The following is an 18552-nucleotide window of genomic DNA, read 5'->3' on the forward strand; positions in this document are numbered from 1 at the left end:
TTATTTCACTGAACTTAAATACTGGTGGTGGGGACTGAGACTGGATAATCCATTACACGAGTATTTAATCACTATTAATGATTTATTCATCCATTGAAAAACCACATGTTCAGTCTCACACTGCTGAATCGGTGAACTGTGGTCAGTGGTACAAAGGACACGTTTCTGGTGCTCTTTGTGAGCACATATCCTGGGAGGGTGAGTGACTGGACTGGTCAGAAAGCTCAGCCCTGACTTCCAAGGAGAAATGGCTTTTGAACCACAAAACTGAAGAATGAGTGAGAGTTAGCTGTGCAGTCCCATTTTGCAGATGAAGAAACTGAGGATCAGGGAGGTCACATAACTTGTCCACAGAACACGTTTGATGTGTTTGATGGACCCTGGATCTAAGCACTAGTTTTTCTAACTCTAAAATGAGTGGTCTACAAGACTAGCATCTTTTTTTTAGACTGGGATATATATCGATATTGCCACGGAGGGTTTTCTCCAGAATCTATGTGCTGGGGTTCCACCAAGAGATTCTGATTCAGTTGGTCCAAGTAGAGCAAGGGCGGGTGGGGGGTGAGGAGTGAGTCTGAAAGAGCTCCCCAAGTGATGTGGATGCACAACCCGAGTCATACCACTGTCTAGTGTTTCTGCTGCTGTTCCCAGAACTCAGTGACAGCGTGACATCACGGTACACGACGCGGCTGGGTGCCAGGGCTCGGCCGTGTCACTAAGTCCCTGCGTGATGTGTGATGACATCAGGATTCCAGGCCTCAATGCGCATGAGAGTCACCTGGAAAGCTTTCAAAATCTCTCTTACGCTCCACCTCCAGACAACAGCACCGGAACATCTGGGGAAAGGACCCGAGCAGAGGTATTTACTAGACGGTTCCATGTGATTTAGTACTAGATGATCTCAAAGGTCCCTTCTGACTTGGAAATCCTCTGCATCTATGGAATCTTCATCCCCCACCTTCCTAAGGGTTGAGGGGGACATTACGGAGGGCGCACATAAGCGGAGGGAGGCGTGGGTGATGCCTTGCCAAGACCTGCTGCTCCACTCTGGCAGTGTCTTTGTGAAAATAGTAACTTTTTTTTTTTTTTTCTGACTGATTTATGTGACAGTTGGAAATCAGCCCCCAGAACAGGCTGTTCCTCCCCTCGGTACTATTAACATAAATATGTGCGCAGGGCCTTCGGCTCCTGCTTCTCTCTGTGTAAACGAGGCTTAAAGGGGCTGTGAAAGCCTGAAGAGAAACCAGAGGAGAGGAAATGTCATTAGAGGCACAAGAATGAAAAGGGGAAAAGGACAGGACGTTGCTAAGAGACAATGTCAAGCTGGGCCATGGGATTAACAGCCGGTATCAAAGCAAGTCCTTCTTAATGGTATGTTTCTCCAGTAGGACCTTTTCCCAACGCTGGCCGAGAGTGAGATTATCAAAGCAATTCCATTCCAAATCAGGCGTAAAAGGCCCCTTTCTTTCTTGGTAGGACTAAAATGTTAGGTGAAAATTAACCGATTTAAATATCTATATCTTCTAGTTTGGGGAAGAGCGTAACTGGGTTCTTTACTGTGGAACTTCTCAGACTCTTTAACCTGCGAATAAGCGCTGAAAACCACTGAGAGGTAGATGTCACTCGCAGCCTACGCAGAAATTATTTGTCACTTTTTATTTAGAGGGGATGAGTACTTCTAAGACATGTTTGAGAAGCCCTGGTATAAAAAACAACTATGTCATAGCTAATATTACTGCGCTAAGCGTTTTGCATGAATTATTTCTGTTAATCTAAGCAACAACACTTTGGGTTAGGTACTTTTGTTGCCTTCTTTGCACAGGGGGAAAAGTTAAAGCATTGAGAGGTTAAGTACTTGCCGAAGATGACCCAGCTCGTGGGGAATGGAAGGAATTTGGGCTCTGGAGTTAAGACAATCTGGATTCAAACCCTGGTTCTGCCATTTGCTGGATGGACATCTTCGGACAAGTTAACTAACCTCTCTGAGCCTCGGTTTCCTTACGTGCAAATTGGGGAAAATAAAATGCACCTTGTAGAGTTACTGAGATTGGAGATAACATATATAAAACACAGAGTAAGTGTCCCATAAACGGCTATGGATATCATCAGCATCAACTTCATCATCTTGTATTTAATGTTCAAAAAGGGAGTTTATCTACAATGAGGTATCACCTCACACCGGTCAGAATGGCCATCACCAAAAAGTCTACAAATAACAAATACTAGAGAGGCTGTGGAGAAAAGGGAACTCTCATACACTGTGGGAATGTAAATTGGTGCAGCCATTATGGAAAACAGTATGGAGGTCCCTTAAAAAACTAAAAATAGAGTTACCATGTGATCCAGCGATCCCACTCCTGGGCATATATCTGGACAAAATTCTAATTCGAAAAGATACATGCCACCCATGCTCATAGGTCTTGTCTTGGTTATTCACAATAGCCAAGACATGAAAACAACCTAAATGTCCGTCAACAGATGAATGGATAAAGAAGATGTCGTATTTACACAATGGAATATTACTCAGCCAGAAAAAAGAATGAAATAATGCCATTTGCAGCAACATGGTTGGACCTAGAGATCACCATATTAAGTGAAGTAAGTCAGAAAGAGAAAGACAAATACCATATGATATCACTTATATGTGGAACCTAAAATACAACACAAATGAACTTATCCACGAAATAGAAACAGACTCACAGACATAGAGAACAGACTAGTGGTTGCCTAAGGGGAGGGAGAGTGGGGGAGGGAAGGATAGGGAGTTTGGGATCAGCAGATGCAAACTATTACCTACAGGATGGATAAACCATAAGGTCCTACTGTAAGCGGAGGGAACTATATTCAATATCCCGGGATAAACCATAATGGAAAAGGATATGAAAAGGAATAGATAGATAGGATAACTGAATCATTTTGCTGTACAGCAGAAACTAACACAACACTGTAAGTCAAATATAGTTTAATAAAATTTTTAAAAGAGAAAGAAAGAAAGTGAAAGTGCTCTAAAAACTAGGGTAGTGGGACTTCCCTGGTGGTCCAGCGGTTGAGGCTCCACGCTCCCAATGTGGGGGGCCCGGGTTCCATCCCTGGTTGGGGAACTAGATCCCACATGCTGCAACTAAGGATCCCGCATACCGCGACTAAAAATAAAAAAGATCCCACATGCCGCAACGAGGATCCCACATGCCACAACTAAGACCCAGCACAGCCAAATAAAATAAATACTAAAAAAAACCCCAAAAAACTACGGTAGTGCAAAAAGGATGGGGAGGGGGTTGGAGGTGTGTGGGGAGGGGAGTCCGTGATACAGGTTTGCAATTTGTAATAGGGTGATGAGGACAGGCCTCAGTGATAAAGTCACCTATTAGGAAAGAAGGAAAAGGGTCTAAATTATACCATGTTCATTCTGCCTCCCTAAAATGAATGGATGGACGAGACAGTGAACGCAACCACTACTGATGAAGCACCTGCTATGTGTCAGCGGCTGTGCTAAGCATTTATCCACAGTGTCTCACTGAATCCTCACATTGACCCTGTAAGAAGAAGATCATCTCCATTTTTCAGATGAGGAAATTGAGACTCAGAGAAGATAAAAAACATTGTCCAAAATCATTCAGTTCATAAGTGATGAGGCTGGCATTTCAACGCGGCTCCTCCAGCTCCAACGGCCCCTGCCCTTTTGACAACCAGGACGCTGAAGAGTGTGGGGAGGCTGGGGGCTGTGAGAGGAGAGGAGCAGCACTGAGCCACGCCCCGACTTGAGAAAGTCACCTTGCAGCGCTGCCCGCGGGCGCAGGGGTGCCCTGAGGCTGGGTGCTCTCCTGGTGATGCTGGGTGCCACAGCTGCAGGTGGTGTGGCCGACCTGCCCCGTGTGTCACGTTTTTTCCCCACATGGTTTTGAAATCCATTTCTTTCTAGTTGGAGCAGACAGATGTAGAGAAGCAGTTCCCGAAGAGCCTTTTGCAAATGTCAGGAAATGCATGGTTTCTGGAAGCTCCCCAGGAGGGCTGCTCTTTCTTGGAGGAAGAGTGGCACCTTGGGCACTAGAGGCCAGAGGTTAAGCATCTTTTTAGGGTGTGTTAGAGGGAACCATTTATAAACTTAACAGAGTCTTGTTCTGGACTTGGCAAGCGTGGCTCTCATCAGTGATGTCCCCCTCACGTCTGATGGCATGCCCTCACTCTGCACTTTCTCTTTCCCATTGAGATGAGAAGCTCAGAGGTTTAAGAGGACGTGGCTTGTGGAAAGAAGGTCTCCCAGCCTACAATGTACTCCATCCCCCTCCAGCCTCATGAGGATAGCAATGCAGTCATGTCAAGTTACATCCATTTCAAAATCTGTGACCGAAAGAGGTGGGTCACTTGAGCACCTTTGGTCACTCAGTAACAAACCTACTGAGACAGTGAAATGACTGATGTGTGAGCGCTCTGAAAAGTTAGGGGCGTCATGGAAATACACTTGGGAGATAATGAGGAAGCGGAGAAGAATGCTAGAATCCATTCTTTCTGGGAGACCCAGGTTTCCAGCCTCGGTCCATCCTTTGACCCCAAGCCAACTCAAAAGTATAGATTCTGTCATTTACATCCACTGTACATACACGTAGTGAATGTGTATATATAACAATGACAACTAGTATTTGTTAACATATTTTTTATGTTTTGAAAGCACTGTTGATGGGTATTGACTTGTTTGATCTCATTCAAGTGACAAAACCACCCAGGGAATGGGATACAGTGATTTAAATCCCTTTTTGCAAATGAGGAAACTGAAGCAACCAAAGTTCAATGACTTGACAAGGTCAGAGCTGGCGAATGATGGGAAGTGTAGCTCAAGCCCAGCTGCCCTGAGTCAAACTCTCATCTTTCCTCCTGGACAGGGGAAGGGTGTTTGGTACTAGATGCATTGGGAATAAGAACAGTAGGATCACACTCTACCTGTCTCTCTCTTCTTCCTGTGCCTCTGTTTACTCAGGGTCACTATTGTCTCTTCTCTTCCTCCTCCTCCCCCTCCTCCCTCCCCTTCCCCTTCTCCTCTTTCCTCTCTCCTTCTGTCTCAACTTGGATTTCAGTTTACTCCAGGGTGAAATGCACAGAAAAGCATCATTACAAGGTGGTCTCACCTGCATTGGGAACCTGTGGCAGAGACCCCAAGAGGGACACTGTAATGAGACTTTCGTAAACTACCCCGGAGCCCTGAGCTGGCTGCATGCTCCGGTGCCTTACAAGAGGTAAAACTGTCACTGGGAGCAGCATCAAGGGTGGCACCCCATGACCATGCAGGCTCACACAGAGGGAGCAGTGATCCAGGTCACACAGAGTCAAGGCCAAACACTGAACCCCGAGTCCCTCAGGGCCCTTCCTGGTGACTCCTTTACATTCACCACACTTTGAGGTATTTGCCTGTCCAGTGTCTGTCTCTGCATTTGACTGGGTGATGCAGGGCATAAGGACCATAAGGACTGTGTCTGCCTGTTAGCCACTGTCCCTTTGGTCCATAGTCAGGCACTGGGTAAGTCCTCACAGATATGTGGGGAGTAAGTAAATGAATGAATAAATGAGGGATTGATGCAATAATAATAGCTTAATATTCTCCCCAGCTACACTTGCATTTTGAAAGAAGATTCTAACGAAGGATGCATCTTAATCTCAGAATTCTCACACAGGAGTTCCGTACGGAAGGCCCATTCTGGAATGAGTGTGGTGAGGAAGGCATCTTTCCAGCGTTTCTCAAACCGTACCCAGCAGATGCCTTGGCATTAAATCAGTCTCATCCCCAAGACCAAGAGTGGCTGGACCTCAAAGAGCCGTTGAGGAAGCTGAGAACAAAGGCAGCTGGAGTTTGACTTTATCCCACCCAGATGTCCCCTCTGTGAGCCTCTGGTTATTCTATCCTGAACGCGAGGTGAACGTGTATAAGTCTGGGGTCATGGCCTAGGAAGCCAAGTTCTTGTGGGACAATAAAAATCCGAACCAACTGCTGGCCCTGCTGGGTCCATCTGTTATTGGAATTAAGTTCCCCATTTCATTTCATTCAAACTGAAGAAACTTTCTGGCAGGGTGTCAGGTTTCAAACAGAAATGTCAGCCAAGGGCTCATGAGGCCAAGGTCTGATCAGAGCAAACTTGAATCAATTTATGCATTAGGTAAAACTTCATAGGCAAGTTAGTGGTCTGGCGAGCCTTTCTGTTAAATATTCCTCGTGTGCATGTTCTGGACTAAAAAGCTGCAAGGAGCTGTGTATAAAATTAACATCAGAGGCCAACATGACTTCTTCTACCCAACGTGAGCGTACATCTGTAGATGAATGTGAAGGGCCCACTAGAGCGATTTTCTTCCCCAGTATAAGAGCAGAAAAGAACTTGAACATATTCTCAACTCCAATTTAAACCTTGATCTCTGACTCAAACAAAGCTAACCCTATTAATAATAATAGTAACCTTTATTGAATATTTAGTATATGCCAGGCTCTATGTTATGTACCTTACATTTACTGATAAATTAATTCTGTTGATGATTCTACAAAGTAAGTTTTATTATTTGCTCTATTTGATAGAAAATGAAACAGAGAAGCAGAGGTTTAGAAACATGCTCTAGCTTACAAACCAGCAGAGACTAGGATTAAAAGCTGGACAGTTCACCCCTAGAATCTCTGCCCTTAATGTTGGTCAGGAACTGGTTGGGTAATGAACCCAACATGCAGGGATCTAAACTGGATGCTCGTTGTAGGTTTAGTTGTAATTTCATACCCTGTACAGCATTTTTCAGAACTCACACCCCATTTTGGTGGCAAAGATAGGTAAGTCACATAGTAGAACTTGTTTTTTTCCTTGCAGTTGCTGGTATAAAGAGAAAGCACTAGGATAATTAACTGGAAAATCCAGTCTCCAAATGCTTTGGTTTTGTATCAATACACTAGACAGGTCAAGATTCTGCTTATCCCCTAGGATGTTGAAGAAATGGTTAAATCACTTCTTTACACCCTTAGCATTTGGGCAGAGATATAACCAGGGATTGTCTGGGATTCCTACAGTCTGAAGATAAGAATAAGGAATAACATGGCAAAGAAGGTGCCCTGTTGGGGGGTTGGCAGGTCTCATCCACCCACTAAATTATTTCCAACTATACACTCGCTCTTTGCAGCAGGCTTGAATCAAACCATAACCTAATCAACAAATATATGGAAAGATGCCCAACTCCAGTAATAGGGATGAGAACACAAATTAAATGACATTTTTCACATATCATTTTGGGAAAAATGTCAAAGTTTGATAATATCAATCATGGCAATGTTGAGGGGAAGCAGGTAGGCATCTGCTGAGGAAAGTGTAAACTGATGAAAGATTGCTGATGACAGTGTGAATTGGATGGGCCATTTTGGAAGTATTCAAAACGTACACAACCTGTGAGCAAGTAAGCCCCTTTTACATATCTGCCATCAAGAAACATTTTTACATATTCTTAAGAATGCTCATTGCACCATCATTAATGGTATCAAAAAATCAGCAATAGCTGAAATGTAACAATCCATACCATGGAATGTTATACAGCTCATAAAAAGGTAGATCTTCTCTATATACTGCCAATAAAAAATGCTTAAGACATACTCTTAATTTTAAAAATCCACAAAGCATGGTATCATCCAATGATATTATCACACACACACACACACACAAAACCAATATATTAAAAAAAAAAAGGAAGGGAAAAACACACATCAAACTCAAAGACTAGATTACCTCTGGGGAAGCTCCAGGGTTCGAGAGCAGTGGTCATGGGTACCATCCATCATTCATTCATTCAACAGGTAATGTCAGGCACCTTCCATGCCAGGCACTGATGCTGCTTTGTGATCAAAAAACAGACAAAAATCCTTGCAACCATGACATCTACATCCTAGCAGTATTGTTTTGTGAGGTATATTTATAGAACAAGAATGTATTTATATATTACTTCTGTAAATAAAAATAAGTAAAAATAAAAGCAAATTAAAGAACAGATTTTTATATTAACAAAAATGCCATGACTATTTATTTTGGCTTTTGAGAGTCCTTGCAAACAGTCCCAAACATAAATGTTGTATTGGTGACTGCAATGTGGCTACTGTAATTCCTCAAGTGGTCCCCTTTTGACAGCTGGCACAGACAGGGGTGAGGTGACAATGTCTCACGGCACAAAGACTTGCACAAAGTTGGTTCATTCCCCCTTTTATCATTTTTTGAGAGTATCATTAGGCACAAAGTATGAGTCAACCCCAATTTGATTATATATATATTCACCAAAAGACATGTAGAGAAATGGTCTCAGCAGCACTAGTCATAACAGCCCCCAAATGGAAACTACCTAAATGTTTATCCACAGTTGAAAAGATAAATAATATATTATACTCACAGAAAAGAATGCTATACAGAAATTAAAAGCAATGCATTAAAACTATACACAATTTGGAAGTTTTAGCCACAGCAATCAGAGAAGAAAAAGAAATAAAAGGAATCCAAATTGGAGAAAAAGAAATAAAGCTGTCACTGTTTGCAGATGACATGATACTATACATAGAGAATCCTAAAGATGCTACCAGAAAACTACTAGAGCTAATCAATGAATTTGGTAAAGTAGCAGGATACAAAATTAATGCACAGAAAACTCTTGCATTCCTATACACTAATGATGAAAAATCTGAAAGAGAAATTAAGGAAACACTCCCATTTACCATTGCAACAAAAAGAATCAAATACCTAGGAATAAACCTACCTAAGGAGACAAAAGACCTCTATGCAGAAAACTATAAGACACTGATGAAAGGAATTAAAGATGATACAGATGGAGAGATATACCATGTTCTTGGATTGGAAGAATCAACACTGTGAAAATGACTATACTACCCAAAGCAATCTACAGATTCAATGTAATCCCTATCAAACTACCAATGGCATTTTTCACAGAACTAGAACAAAAAATTTCACAATTTGTATGGAAACACAAAAGACCCCGAATAGCCAAAGCAATCTTGAGAAAGAAAAATGGAGCTGGAGGAATCAGGCTCCCTGACTTCAGATTATACTACAAAGCTACAGTAATCAAGACAGTATGGTACTGGCACAAAAACAGAAATAGAGATCAATGGAACAGGATAGAAAGCCCAGAGATAAACCCATGCACATATGGTCACCTTATTTTTGATAAAGGAGGCAAGAATATACAATGGAGAAAAGACAGCCTCTTCAATAAGTGGTGCTGGGAAAACTGGACAGCTACATGTAAAAGAATGAAATTAGAACACTCCCTAACACCATACACAAAAATAAACTCAAAATGGATTGAAGACTTAAATGTAAGGCCAGACACTATAAAACTCTTAGAGGAAAACATAGGCAGAACACTGTATGACATAAATCACAGCAAGATCCTTTTTGACCCACCTCCTAGAGAAATGGAAATAAAAACAAAAATAAACAAATGGGACCTAATGAAACTTAAATGCTTCTGCACAGCAAAGGAAACCATAAACAAGACGAAAAGACAACCCTCAGAATGGGAGAAAATATTTGCAAATGAAGCAACTGACAAAGGATTAATCTCCAAAATTTACAGGCAGCTCATGCAGCTCAATATCAAAAAAACAAACAACCCAATCCAAAAATGGGCAGAAGACCTAAAAAGACATTACTCCAAAGAAGATACACAGAATGCCAACAAACACATGAAAGAATGCTCAACATCACTAATCATTAGAGAAATGCAAATCAAAACTACAATGAGGTATCACCTCACACCAGTCAGAATGGCCATCATCAAAAAAATCTACAAAAAATCTACAAACAATAAATGCTGGAGAGGGTGTGGAGAAAAGGGAACCCTCTTGCACTGTTGGTGGGAATGTAAATTGATACAGCCACTATGGAGAACAGTATGGAGGTTCCTTAAAAAACTAAAAATAGAACTATCATACGACCCAGCAATCCCACTACTGGGCATATACCCTGAGAAAACCATAATTCAAAAAGAGTCATGTACCACAAGGTTCACTGCAGCTCTATTTACAACAGCCAGGACATGGAAGCAACCTAAATGTCCATCGAAAGATGAATGGATAAAGAAGATGTGGCACATATATACAATGGAATATTACTCAGCCATAAAAAGAAACGAAATTGAGTTATTTGTAGTGAGGTGGATGGACCTAGAGTCTCTCATACGAGTGAAGTAAGTCAGAAAGAGAAAAACAAATACCGTATGCTAACACATATATATGGAATCTAAAAAAACAAAAAAATGGTTCTGAAGAACCTAGGGGCAGGACGGGAATAAAGATGCAGATGTAGATAATGGACTTGAGGACACGGGGAGGGGGAAGGGTAAGCTGGGGCGAAGTGAGAGAGTGGCATGGACAGATATACACTACCAAATGTAAAATAGATCGCTAGTGGGAAGCAGCAGCATAGCACAGGGAGATCAGCTCAGTGCTTTGTGACCACCTAGAGGGGTGAGATAGGGAGGGAGGGAGGGAGACTCAAGAGGGAGGAGATATGGTGATATATGTATACATATAGCTGATTCACTTTGTTATACAGCAGAAACGAACACACCATTGTAAAGCAACTATACTCCAATAAAGATGTTTAAGAAAAAAACAAAAAAAACTATACACAATAAAGTGGACAAGTCTCACCAAAACAGTGTTGAATGAAGGAAGCCTGGTACAAGAATAGCACACTACATAATTCGATTTATATGACCTTCAATAATAGGCAAAACCAAGACACTATACTAGAAGGCAGGATAGTGGTTACCCTTGGGAGGGAGAAGTGGCTACGTTATATTATGGACACTTTGGGGAGTACTAGAAATGCTTAGCTTCTTGCTCTGGGTGCTGGTTATATGGGTATCTTAGTTTAAGAAAATCTGTTGAGTTTTACAGTTATGATTTGTGACTTTTTTGTAAGTATACTGTATTTCCATCAATAGTTTACTGAAACAAAAGGAAAATTAAAACATAAAACCCTAAAATCCAATCTGTGTTGTTTGAATCTCATCTTTGGCAATTCACATGCCTTCTCCGGGCTTCCGTTTCAGCATCTATAAAATGGGATTTGCCAGCTGATCTGTAAGGGCCCTTCCAGCTGTATCGCCCGTGTATTACCTCTTCCATTCCAACAATCAATTTCTGGAAGAAGGGGGAAAAAGTAGAAAATGAGCCTTGGGTCATTTGCTCTTCGAATGTGTAGAAGGCTTACAATATCACATGTGTCCCATTTTCAAGGCATTTGTTGCAAACTGAAGACACCATCAATGAGAAAGGGAAATCCTGCCTTCCGGGGAAATGCAAGGAGCTGATTCTTTGCCAAAGTGCTCGCGGGATAAGTGTGCATATGTGCAATGCTGCCTGTGCCAAGCCTCTTCGTGGGATGCCAGTTCACAGACCCTGAGACGGGAGAGTCGGCAGCTGCAGAGGTGGGGCCATTCCTGGTAGGAAGGAGGAAGCCACCATGCTTGCCGCCGCTGACCGCTCTTTCAATAGGCACTTCCTCTCCGAGGGGAGTTGGTTCGTAGTTTTCCTCTTACCGCTACTGGAAGTCCTGGAGGGGCCACATCACAGCCTGTACCCATTCACAACAGGAAAGTTTGATATCCGCAGACAATTTTGGCACGAGGGGAGGAAAAGTCCAGTCCTGTGTGTCAGCTTCTATATTAGAAGCAGAACAATCATTTCTATAGTGTAGACCATGCTGTCATCGTCACAGGAGAGGTTGGGCTCCAAGAAGGGAAACTTACCCTAGTGAAATTCAAGCCCGATGCCTGCAAGGCAGGGACCCCAGAGAAAGCAACACTCTGAGGACCCTGAAGAGACACACTGTGGTAACTCTAAATCCAAGGAAAGGTGCTTTGATAGTAGAAGACAGGTTCTGGTGAGTGAGCTCCTTATAAGGTGTTATCCTAACTGTCTAGGACAGCGGGGCCTCATGTGAAGGGTGGGTTCTCACAGGCACGCTGAAGTTTAGCAGCTGAAAATAACCATGCACAAAATCTGATAGGACTCTTACGTCCTCTAGATTGGTTTTTCTCAAATAATCAGAGGTAAAGGACCCGTTTTGTTGTTTGATTTCATTTTGTTTGGCTATTTATTGCTAATCATTCACTGGTCGATACATTAAAAAAGAACAATAAAAAGGAAGGATTAAAAATGGAATAAAGAGACAGGCAAAATACAGGTCCCAATATTTGCTTATTAGTTTCAATAGACATTATTCTGTCAAGTGGCTAGCAAAGTTCCTAAATGCTTCTTCTTGAGCTGGGCGCTGGTCAAATAGATGTGTTTAGTTTAGGAAAATGTGTTGAGTTGTATACAATGTCTGTATAACACTGTGAACCGCTGGCAGTCTGTGGATTCTAGGATCGCTGCTCCCTGGAGGCTTTCTCACTCTCCCAAGAGCACACTTCTTTGGGAATAAATAGAGTTAACACAATGACCCAAAATAGAGGATAGAACCAGGGAACAGGATATTGTGATAAGGATGGAGACTAAAGAGAATGGAAGAACAGGTAGGAAAGTAGATTTGTCTTAAAAATCAAGATTTTGGTGATGAAGCAATTTTTGGTGACGATGAAAGGAACCTGCTGTTTTCAGAAGAGTAGGACCAAGGGACCTCAGTAAGTAACCAGAGTAATTATGGAGAAGGGGGCACAGAGATCTCTGCTCATTGTGTTCAGCCAATCCAGAGGCTAATCAAGAAATATGCACCACGTCAGATATTAAAGTTCTCATTCAGGTCAACCTGGGGACACAGGGCAGGTAAAGTGTTACTTCTCTCCACTCATTTCCTACTCACACATGGCAGATGGAAAAACCGATTTTTACAAAAACAATTTTCCTGTTTCACTAAATACCAACTATAAGAGCTCATGTCAGTATCATCGCCATTAATGATTCTTGAAAGCAAATTTAGAATTAGGGACAATTACCATGAAAGATGAAGAGAATAAGCTGTAAAACAATTTATATAAAGTCACAGGAATAATGTTTCACTGAAGCCAGCCAACCATTCTTGTATTGTTTTGGTATCTTGGAAAAGAGAGAGATGTAAGTAGGTAAGACAAAAGACCAAAATTCTACAAGCATTTTCGTTTCCAATCCAAGACAGCTGTTGGGTGATATCACCCATTGTGAGAACAGCCATGCGTGGAGGGAATTAGCAGATGAAAAGGCAGCAAACTCAATATGCGGTATGTAAACGTGCTTTCTCAGTCTCTTTCAATTCTCCTTATAGATCGACACACCTAAAAGTGAAGTTACATATGTGGATGTTTATATGAAACATAAAGGACACAAGAAAGGGTCTGAGACATGAAAAATGGTGGAGGAAGATAAACATTTCAAGATTCAGATCACGTTGCTGCTGCCCCAGTTCGGAGAGTCTCTAAGGAAATAGCGAGAAGGGCTGCTCAATGCTCAGCTTCCTCCCAAGGAATAAAGAGTTTGCTTCAAGCAATGGAAGTGCCAAGAAAATGCCGATTTGTGTCACACTAACATCTTTCTTAAGGGGGAACATGGACTTCAGAAATGTAAACTTTTAGCTCCAGTGAGCACAGCCAGCCTTGAGGGATTGATATTAGGTTTTTCTGAAGAACTGAGGGAAATTTGAGAGGAGATCAAATTAGACACCAGTCATTAGAAAATGTACTGACACCAGAGTTTTAGTTGCAAGAGTAGTGGGGTCAACTTTCCCATGGCACCTGGGGTGAACTCAGAAAAATGGCAGCCCAAAAACTGCGTTTGGAAATGATTTCACTGGAGACAGACAAAGACAGCAACAGCTGGAAGACGAGGGAACAAGAGACAAACTAAAGTGAGAGTCTGTAATCGAGAAGACCTGCGGGAACCAGCGCAAAAACCTTCCTGCCTCAGACAAAACAACCTTCAAAGGCTACCTTCCTTCTCGTTAGTGGGGTAAAGTTGCCTGAAAAAAACACCGATGCGTTATACATATTTAAAACTCTCCTTTCTGGGTTTATAATTTCCACAGAGGCAGTTTCCTGCAAACGTAAGTCATGAATGTAAGACGATGCTCCTTTGTGGGGTTGTAAAGACAATCTAAGAACAAGTGATTTCAGAGTCACAAAGCACAGCCGGAAAGCGTTCCCATTGCCTAACGCACTTACCCTTGGAGCTCTCATTGTTTCACTCTTACCCAGTTGTGTCATTATTTGACTTACCTCATTGGGGAAATCATTGTTTGAAAACCAAATATAAACGGTGAAACAGTTGTCTACTTATCTTTTCCAGGATAATAGCTTCCCTCCCCCACTTCCCGCCACAGGAGGGTTAGGCCGCTGTGGCTGATGGATTGTTCCAAAGAGTTTGACAGTCCCAGAGAGAGAAATGAGAGTAAAAATAACTAGCTGATTACCAATAGGGAGTAAATCGGCCACTTGAGAATTCAGTGGCTAGAAAGACGACCAACGAGAAGACAAAAGTCCTCATCAAGGGACCAGGCTTCCTGATTAGGCCATGTGCTGATGACTGCTTTCCATGCCTCTCCCTCCCTGCCGTGCGATGATGTACAACTGACTGGACATCATTTTGTATCTGGGGTAGTCATTTCCAAAAGGGTGTTTGGGAGACTTTGAAGTCCTTAATTATAACCAGGAGGCATTTGGGGGCTGAGCAAGTAAAATGGAAGATGCCCTGTCTTGGGCTGTGGAATGTACATTTATAGAAGGAGCCCATGCCTGGTTGGTTTGGTCTGGTTTTTCATTCCATCACCCCATAAGGCAGCCTTCCAAGGTTTTCTGGACTCTGGAAGAAAATAAAAGTGAGAGTATTCTTGGCCAAGGGAATCCATATTCAAGGCAGATTCAAGGATTTCAATATGTGGATGGACTGGGCTTTCTGTTAATAGTCAACTACTAAAAATAGAAATACTTTGGGAATCTTTTGAAGGGAGGCCATTTTTACTAGTTCTCATTTGAACAAATCCATCAAGTGAGGGAGGGTATATAATGAACCACAGACATGCTAGCTGTCCTCAATAAGCTTAAATTTATCACTGGTGCTAAGTCATATATGCATGAAGAGATAAAACAGGACCATCAACCATTAGCCCCCAGCTGGGCATAGCCACATGAGCTGTAGGAATTAAGAAGAGAAAGGGGGGGATTTTAAGTTAGGTAATCAGAATAGGATTCAGGGAGGAAGGGTGATATTATGCAGGCCTTGAAGGATGAATAGAACTACAGTAAATTTCTGGGTGAGAATTGCTTGAATGAATAACAGTATGGGTTTTTTTGTTTTGTTTTTTGTTTGTGTTTTTGTTTTTTTAATGATTTGGTACAAAGTGAGTAGAATGGTTTGTCTTGAGAAAAGGGGTCTGGAAATAGGTTTCCCATGTATGCATGGACCTTCCACACTAGGCACTGAATGGGTGTGGTCCTAGGAGCACTGGAGGAACATTAGTGGTTCTCAGTAGAGTTAGAACAGTTTTAGAGGTCTGTTACCTTCATCGATTAAAAGAAAAGGCAAAAGAATGTCCTCTGGAGCTTTACCAACTGGTCAGATCAAAAGATAAGACTGCCATTTTGATTCTTCTTCAGTTTTGACACCTGTGCTATGGAAGAGACGAATGCCAGTGCCTGGCACATAGAATGGCTCAACCAATACCGCTGAATGGATGAATTGGGCTGAAGAATCAGAACACTATCATTTCCAAGAAGAGCTGAGGAAGACCTGAGGTTACCTCAGCCCTCTCAAGAGGCAGCGATGAATGATTTGAAGAGGACCAGGTTAGGAGTTAGGTGAACTTGAGTATTTAACTTGACTTTCTTGGGTCTGTATTTTCTCACTTAAAAAGACAAAGGTGGGACTTCCCTGGTGGTCCAGTGGTAAAGAATCCACCTTACAATGCAGGGGACGTGGGTTCCATCCCTGGTCAGGGAACTAAGATCCCACATGCCTCGGGGCAAATAAGCCCTCGCGCCACAACTACAGAGCCCATGCGCCCTGGAGCCTGCGTGCTGCCACTAGAGAAGAGAAAACCCGCACACCACAACTAAAGAGAAGTCCGCGCGCCACAATGAACAGGTACCGCATGCCTCAACGAAGATCCCGCATGCCACAACTAAGACCCGACGCAGCCAAAACTAATAAGATATAAAAATAAATAAATAATAAATCTTAAAAAAAAAAAAAAGACAAAGGTAAGTTTTGTGAATGGGCTCTCATAGCAGAATGCTTTTTAAAATATTTTTGGAGCGAGAGATGCCACGTGTATCTTGACTCGAATGCTTGGAGGAATCCATGATGGAACTCAAGGTTAAGAACCCAGGGATTATGTTCCCTTTAAAGTAGAAGGGACTGCGATTCTAAGAGTACAAGGATGATTTTCCTCTCTGGAAGGACAATTGGAACATGTGACACCACAGCTCTGCCAATTTTGTCACCTTGGAGGCCTGTGGCTGATTGGTTTGACTGAAATGAAGAAGAAAGGATTTTGTTTCTAACCTTCAACCCAGCCTCAGATTCCCCAGCAATTTAAGGAGTATTATTGATCTGATCAGTCATGCTGGGGTGTAACTGACCATCAAAAAGAGATAAATCATTGAAAGGCACTTGCTCCCATCAGAATGTGACATTGGCAATGTGTAACCTCTGACACAGCCCTTTTTTGTAGAATTTTTTCCACTTCTACTTCCTTTCTTTATAATGGCCTCTGTCATAAGGTTATTGGTAAGAATAACTAGTTAATGATGGGGGAAAAGTACTTGGGAAGATGATGTACTTTTGCTCTTAAGGCCATTGTTCAAAAACAATATGCAATAATATCTTTGTTGAATGGACATGTTCAGTAGGTGCTCTGATTTGGGCACTTGTCAATAATGATATGATGCTGACTGCCTGAAATAGGAGTTGTGAAAGAAAATGTTATCTTTCCCCAGAAGCTATTTTCAGTGTAAAACTCCAGCATGGAAAGCTAGTTCTTGCAATTTATAATGAGGCAGGACTCTTAATAATGATTTTTGGCTTAATGTATTAATGAATAGAGATCTGAGGGATAAAGGACTTACAATGTACTAAGGAAACTCAAGAAAGATTAGGCTCTAATCCAAATAAATTGTTTCTAAATTGATTGTAATAAATTCAACTCTGTTTCCTTCTATTTATACCAAAAAGAAATGCACTGTGGTAAGCTGATTCATATCATTGAAAAAAAGAGTGGATAATTTATTTAAATATAATATTAATAAACTGCAAATGCTAACTTACAAGAAGAAAACATACACAGGCAAGGATAGATATTCTTGGTGAGAAAAAATGTTACCTATAAATGTCAGAACATTTATTTTCAATTTTTGAATAGTAGCTGTCAGATTTAATTGAAGAGCTGATTAGCTCCATAGAAAAACACCTAAAATTGCAGCATTACGAATAATGGCAATAAAATTTATGAGTGCCTTTTCTTTCTATTGCTTCACCCTCTCAATTTCTTCTACTTCTCTAAGTAGTGACGATGTTGCTTACTCTTCATTAGGCAACCTAAACTGAGAGGAGGCAATTTCCTCCAAGAAATTTCATTAAAGCTCCACTTTACTTCACTCACAGTGTTCTATGAAGAATACTGTCAAATGCGTCAAGATCACTCTGTGCAGTACCCAACTATTCTAGACTTGTCCATATCTGTAAAGGGAACCCTCCTGCACTGTTGGTGGCAATATAAGTTGGTGTAGCCACTATGGAAAACAGTATGGAGGTTCCTCAGAAAACTGAAAACAGAATTAACATATGATCCTGCAATCACACTCCTGGGTGTATATTCAGACAAAACTATAATTCAAAAAGATACATGCACCCCTATGTTCATAGCAGCACTATTCACATTAGCCAAGACATGGAAACAACCTAAATGTCCATCAACAGATGAGTGGATAAAGAAGATGTGGTATGTATATACAATGGAATACTACTCAGCCATAAAAAAGAATGAAATCATGCCATTTGCAGCAACATGGATGCAACTAGAGATTATCATATTAAGTGAAGTAAGTCAGAAAGAGAAAGACAAATACCATATGATATCACTTACATGTGGAATCTAAAATATGCCACAAATGAAACTACGATACAGAAACAGACTCAAAGACACAGAGAACACACTTGTGGTTGCCAAGGGGGAGGGAGGGTGGGGGAGGGATGAACTGGGAATTTGGGATTCGTAGATGCAAACTATTACATATGAAATGGATAAACAACAAGGTCCTACTGGATAGCACAGGGAACTATATTCAATATCCTGGGATAAACCATAATGGAAAAGAGTATTAAAAAGAATGTGTATATATATGTATAGTTGAGTCACTTTGCTGTACAGCAAAAATTAACACAACATTGCAAATCAACTATACTTCAATTAAATAAATAGATAGACTTTTCCATATCTTAAAATCTCTTCAACATGAAAGCAGAAACTTCTCCTCCATCTGTAATTTTCTTTCTTCCATTAACAACAACTAAAAAAAAAGTATCCAGTACCACCCAAATCTCTGTCTTCCACTGAGCATGGC

At 41.5% G+C, this 18552-nt stretch overlaps 1 protein-coding gene across 11 annotated transcripts in view; it reads left to right on the plus strand.

Annotated features, from left to right (window-relative positions):
- Positions 1–18552, plus strand: part of LOC309637527 (uncharacterized protein) — a 432423-nt gene that overhangs the window by 269637 nt on the left and 144234 nt on the right. For 2 of the 11 annotated variants that reach the window (XR_014250582.1, XR_014250588.1), the window contains 2 exons: positions 4211–4356; positions 5601–18135. The exons of 2 other annotated variants lie outside the window; for them this stretch is intronic. Coding sequence is in view for 1 of the 9 variants with exons in the window: in XM_082412440.1 (XP_082268566.1) it covers positions 4296–4356 (61 nt within the window). In the remaining 8 variants the exon portion in view is untranslated. Of the gene's footprint in view, positions 1–651; positions 4357–5072; positions 5221–5600; positions 18136–18552 lie in introns of those variants that run through there. 7 more of the 11 variants (XR_014250583.1, XR_014250584.1, XR_014250585.1 and 4 more) reach the window with 7 other exon arrangements.

This window comes from Balaenoptera physalus, assembly GCF_965194825.1.
Source record: "Balaenoptera physalus genome assembly, chromosome: 11".
Lineage (NCBI taxonomy): Eukaryota > Metazoa > Chordata > Mammalia > Artiodactyla > Balaenopteridae > Balaenoptera > Balaenoptera physalus.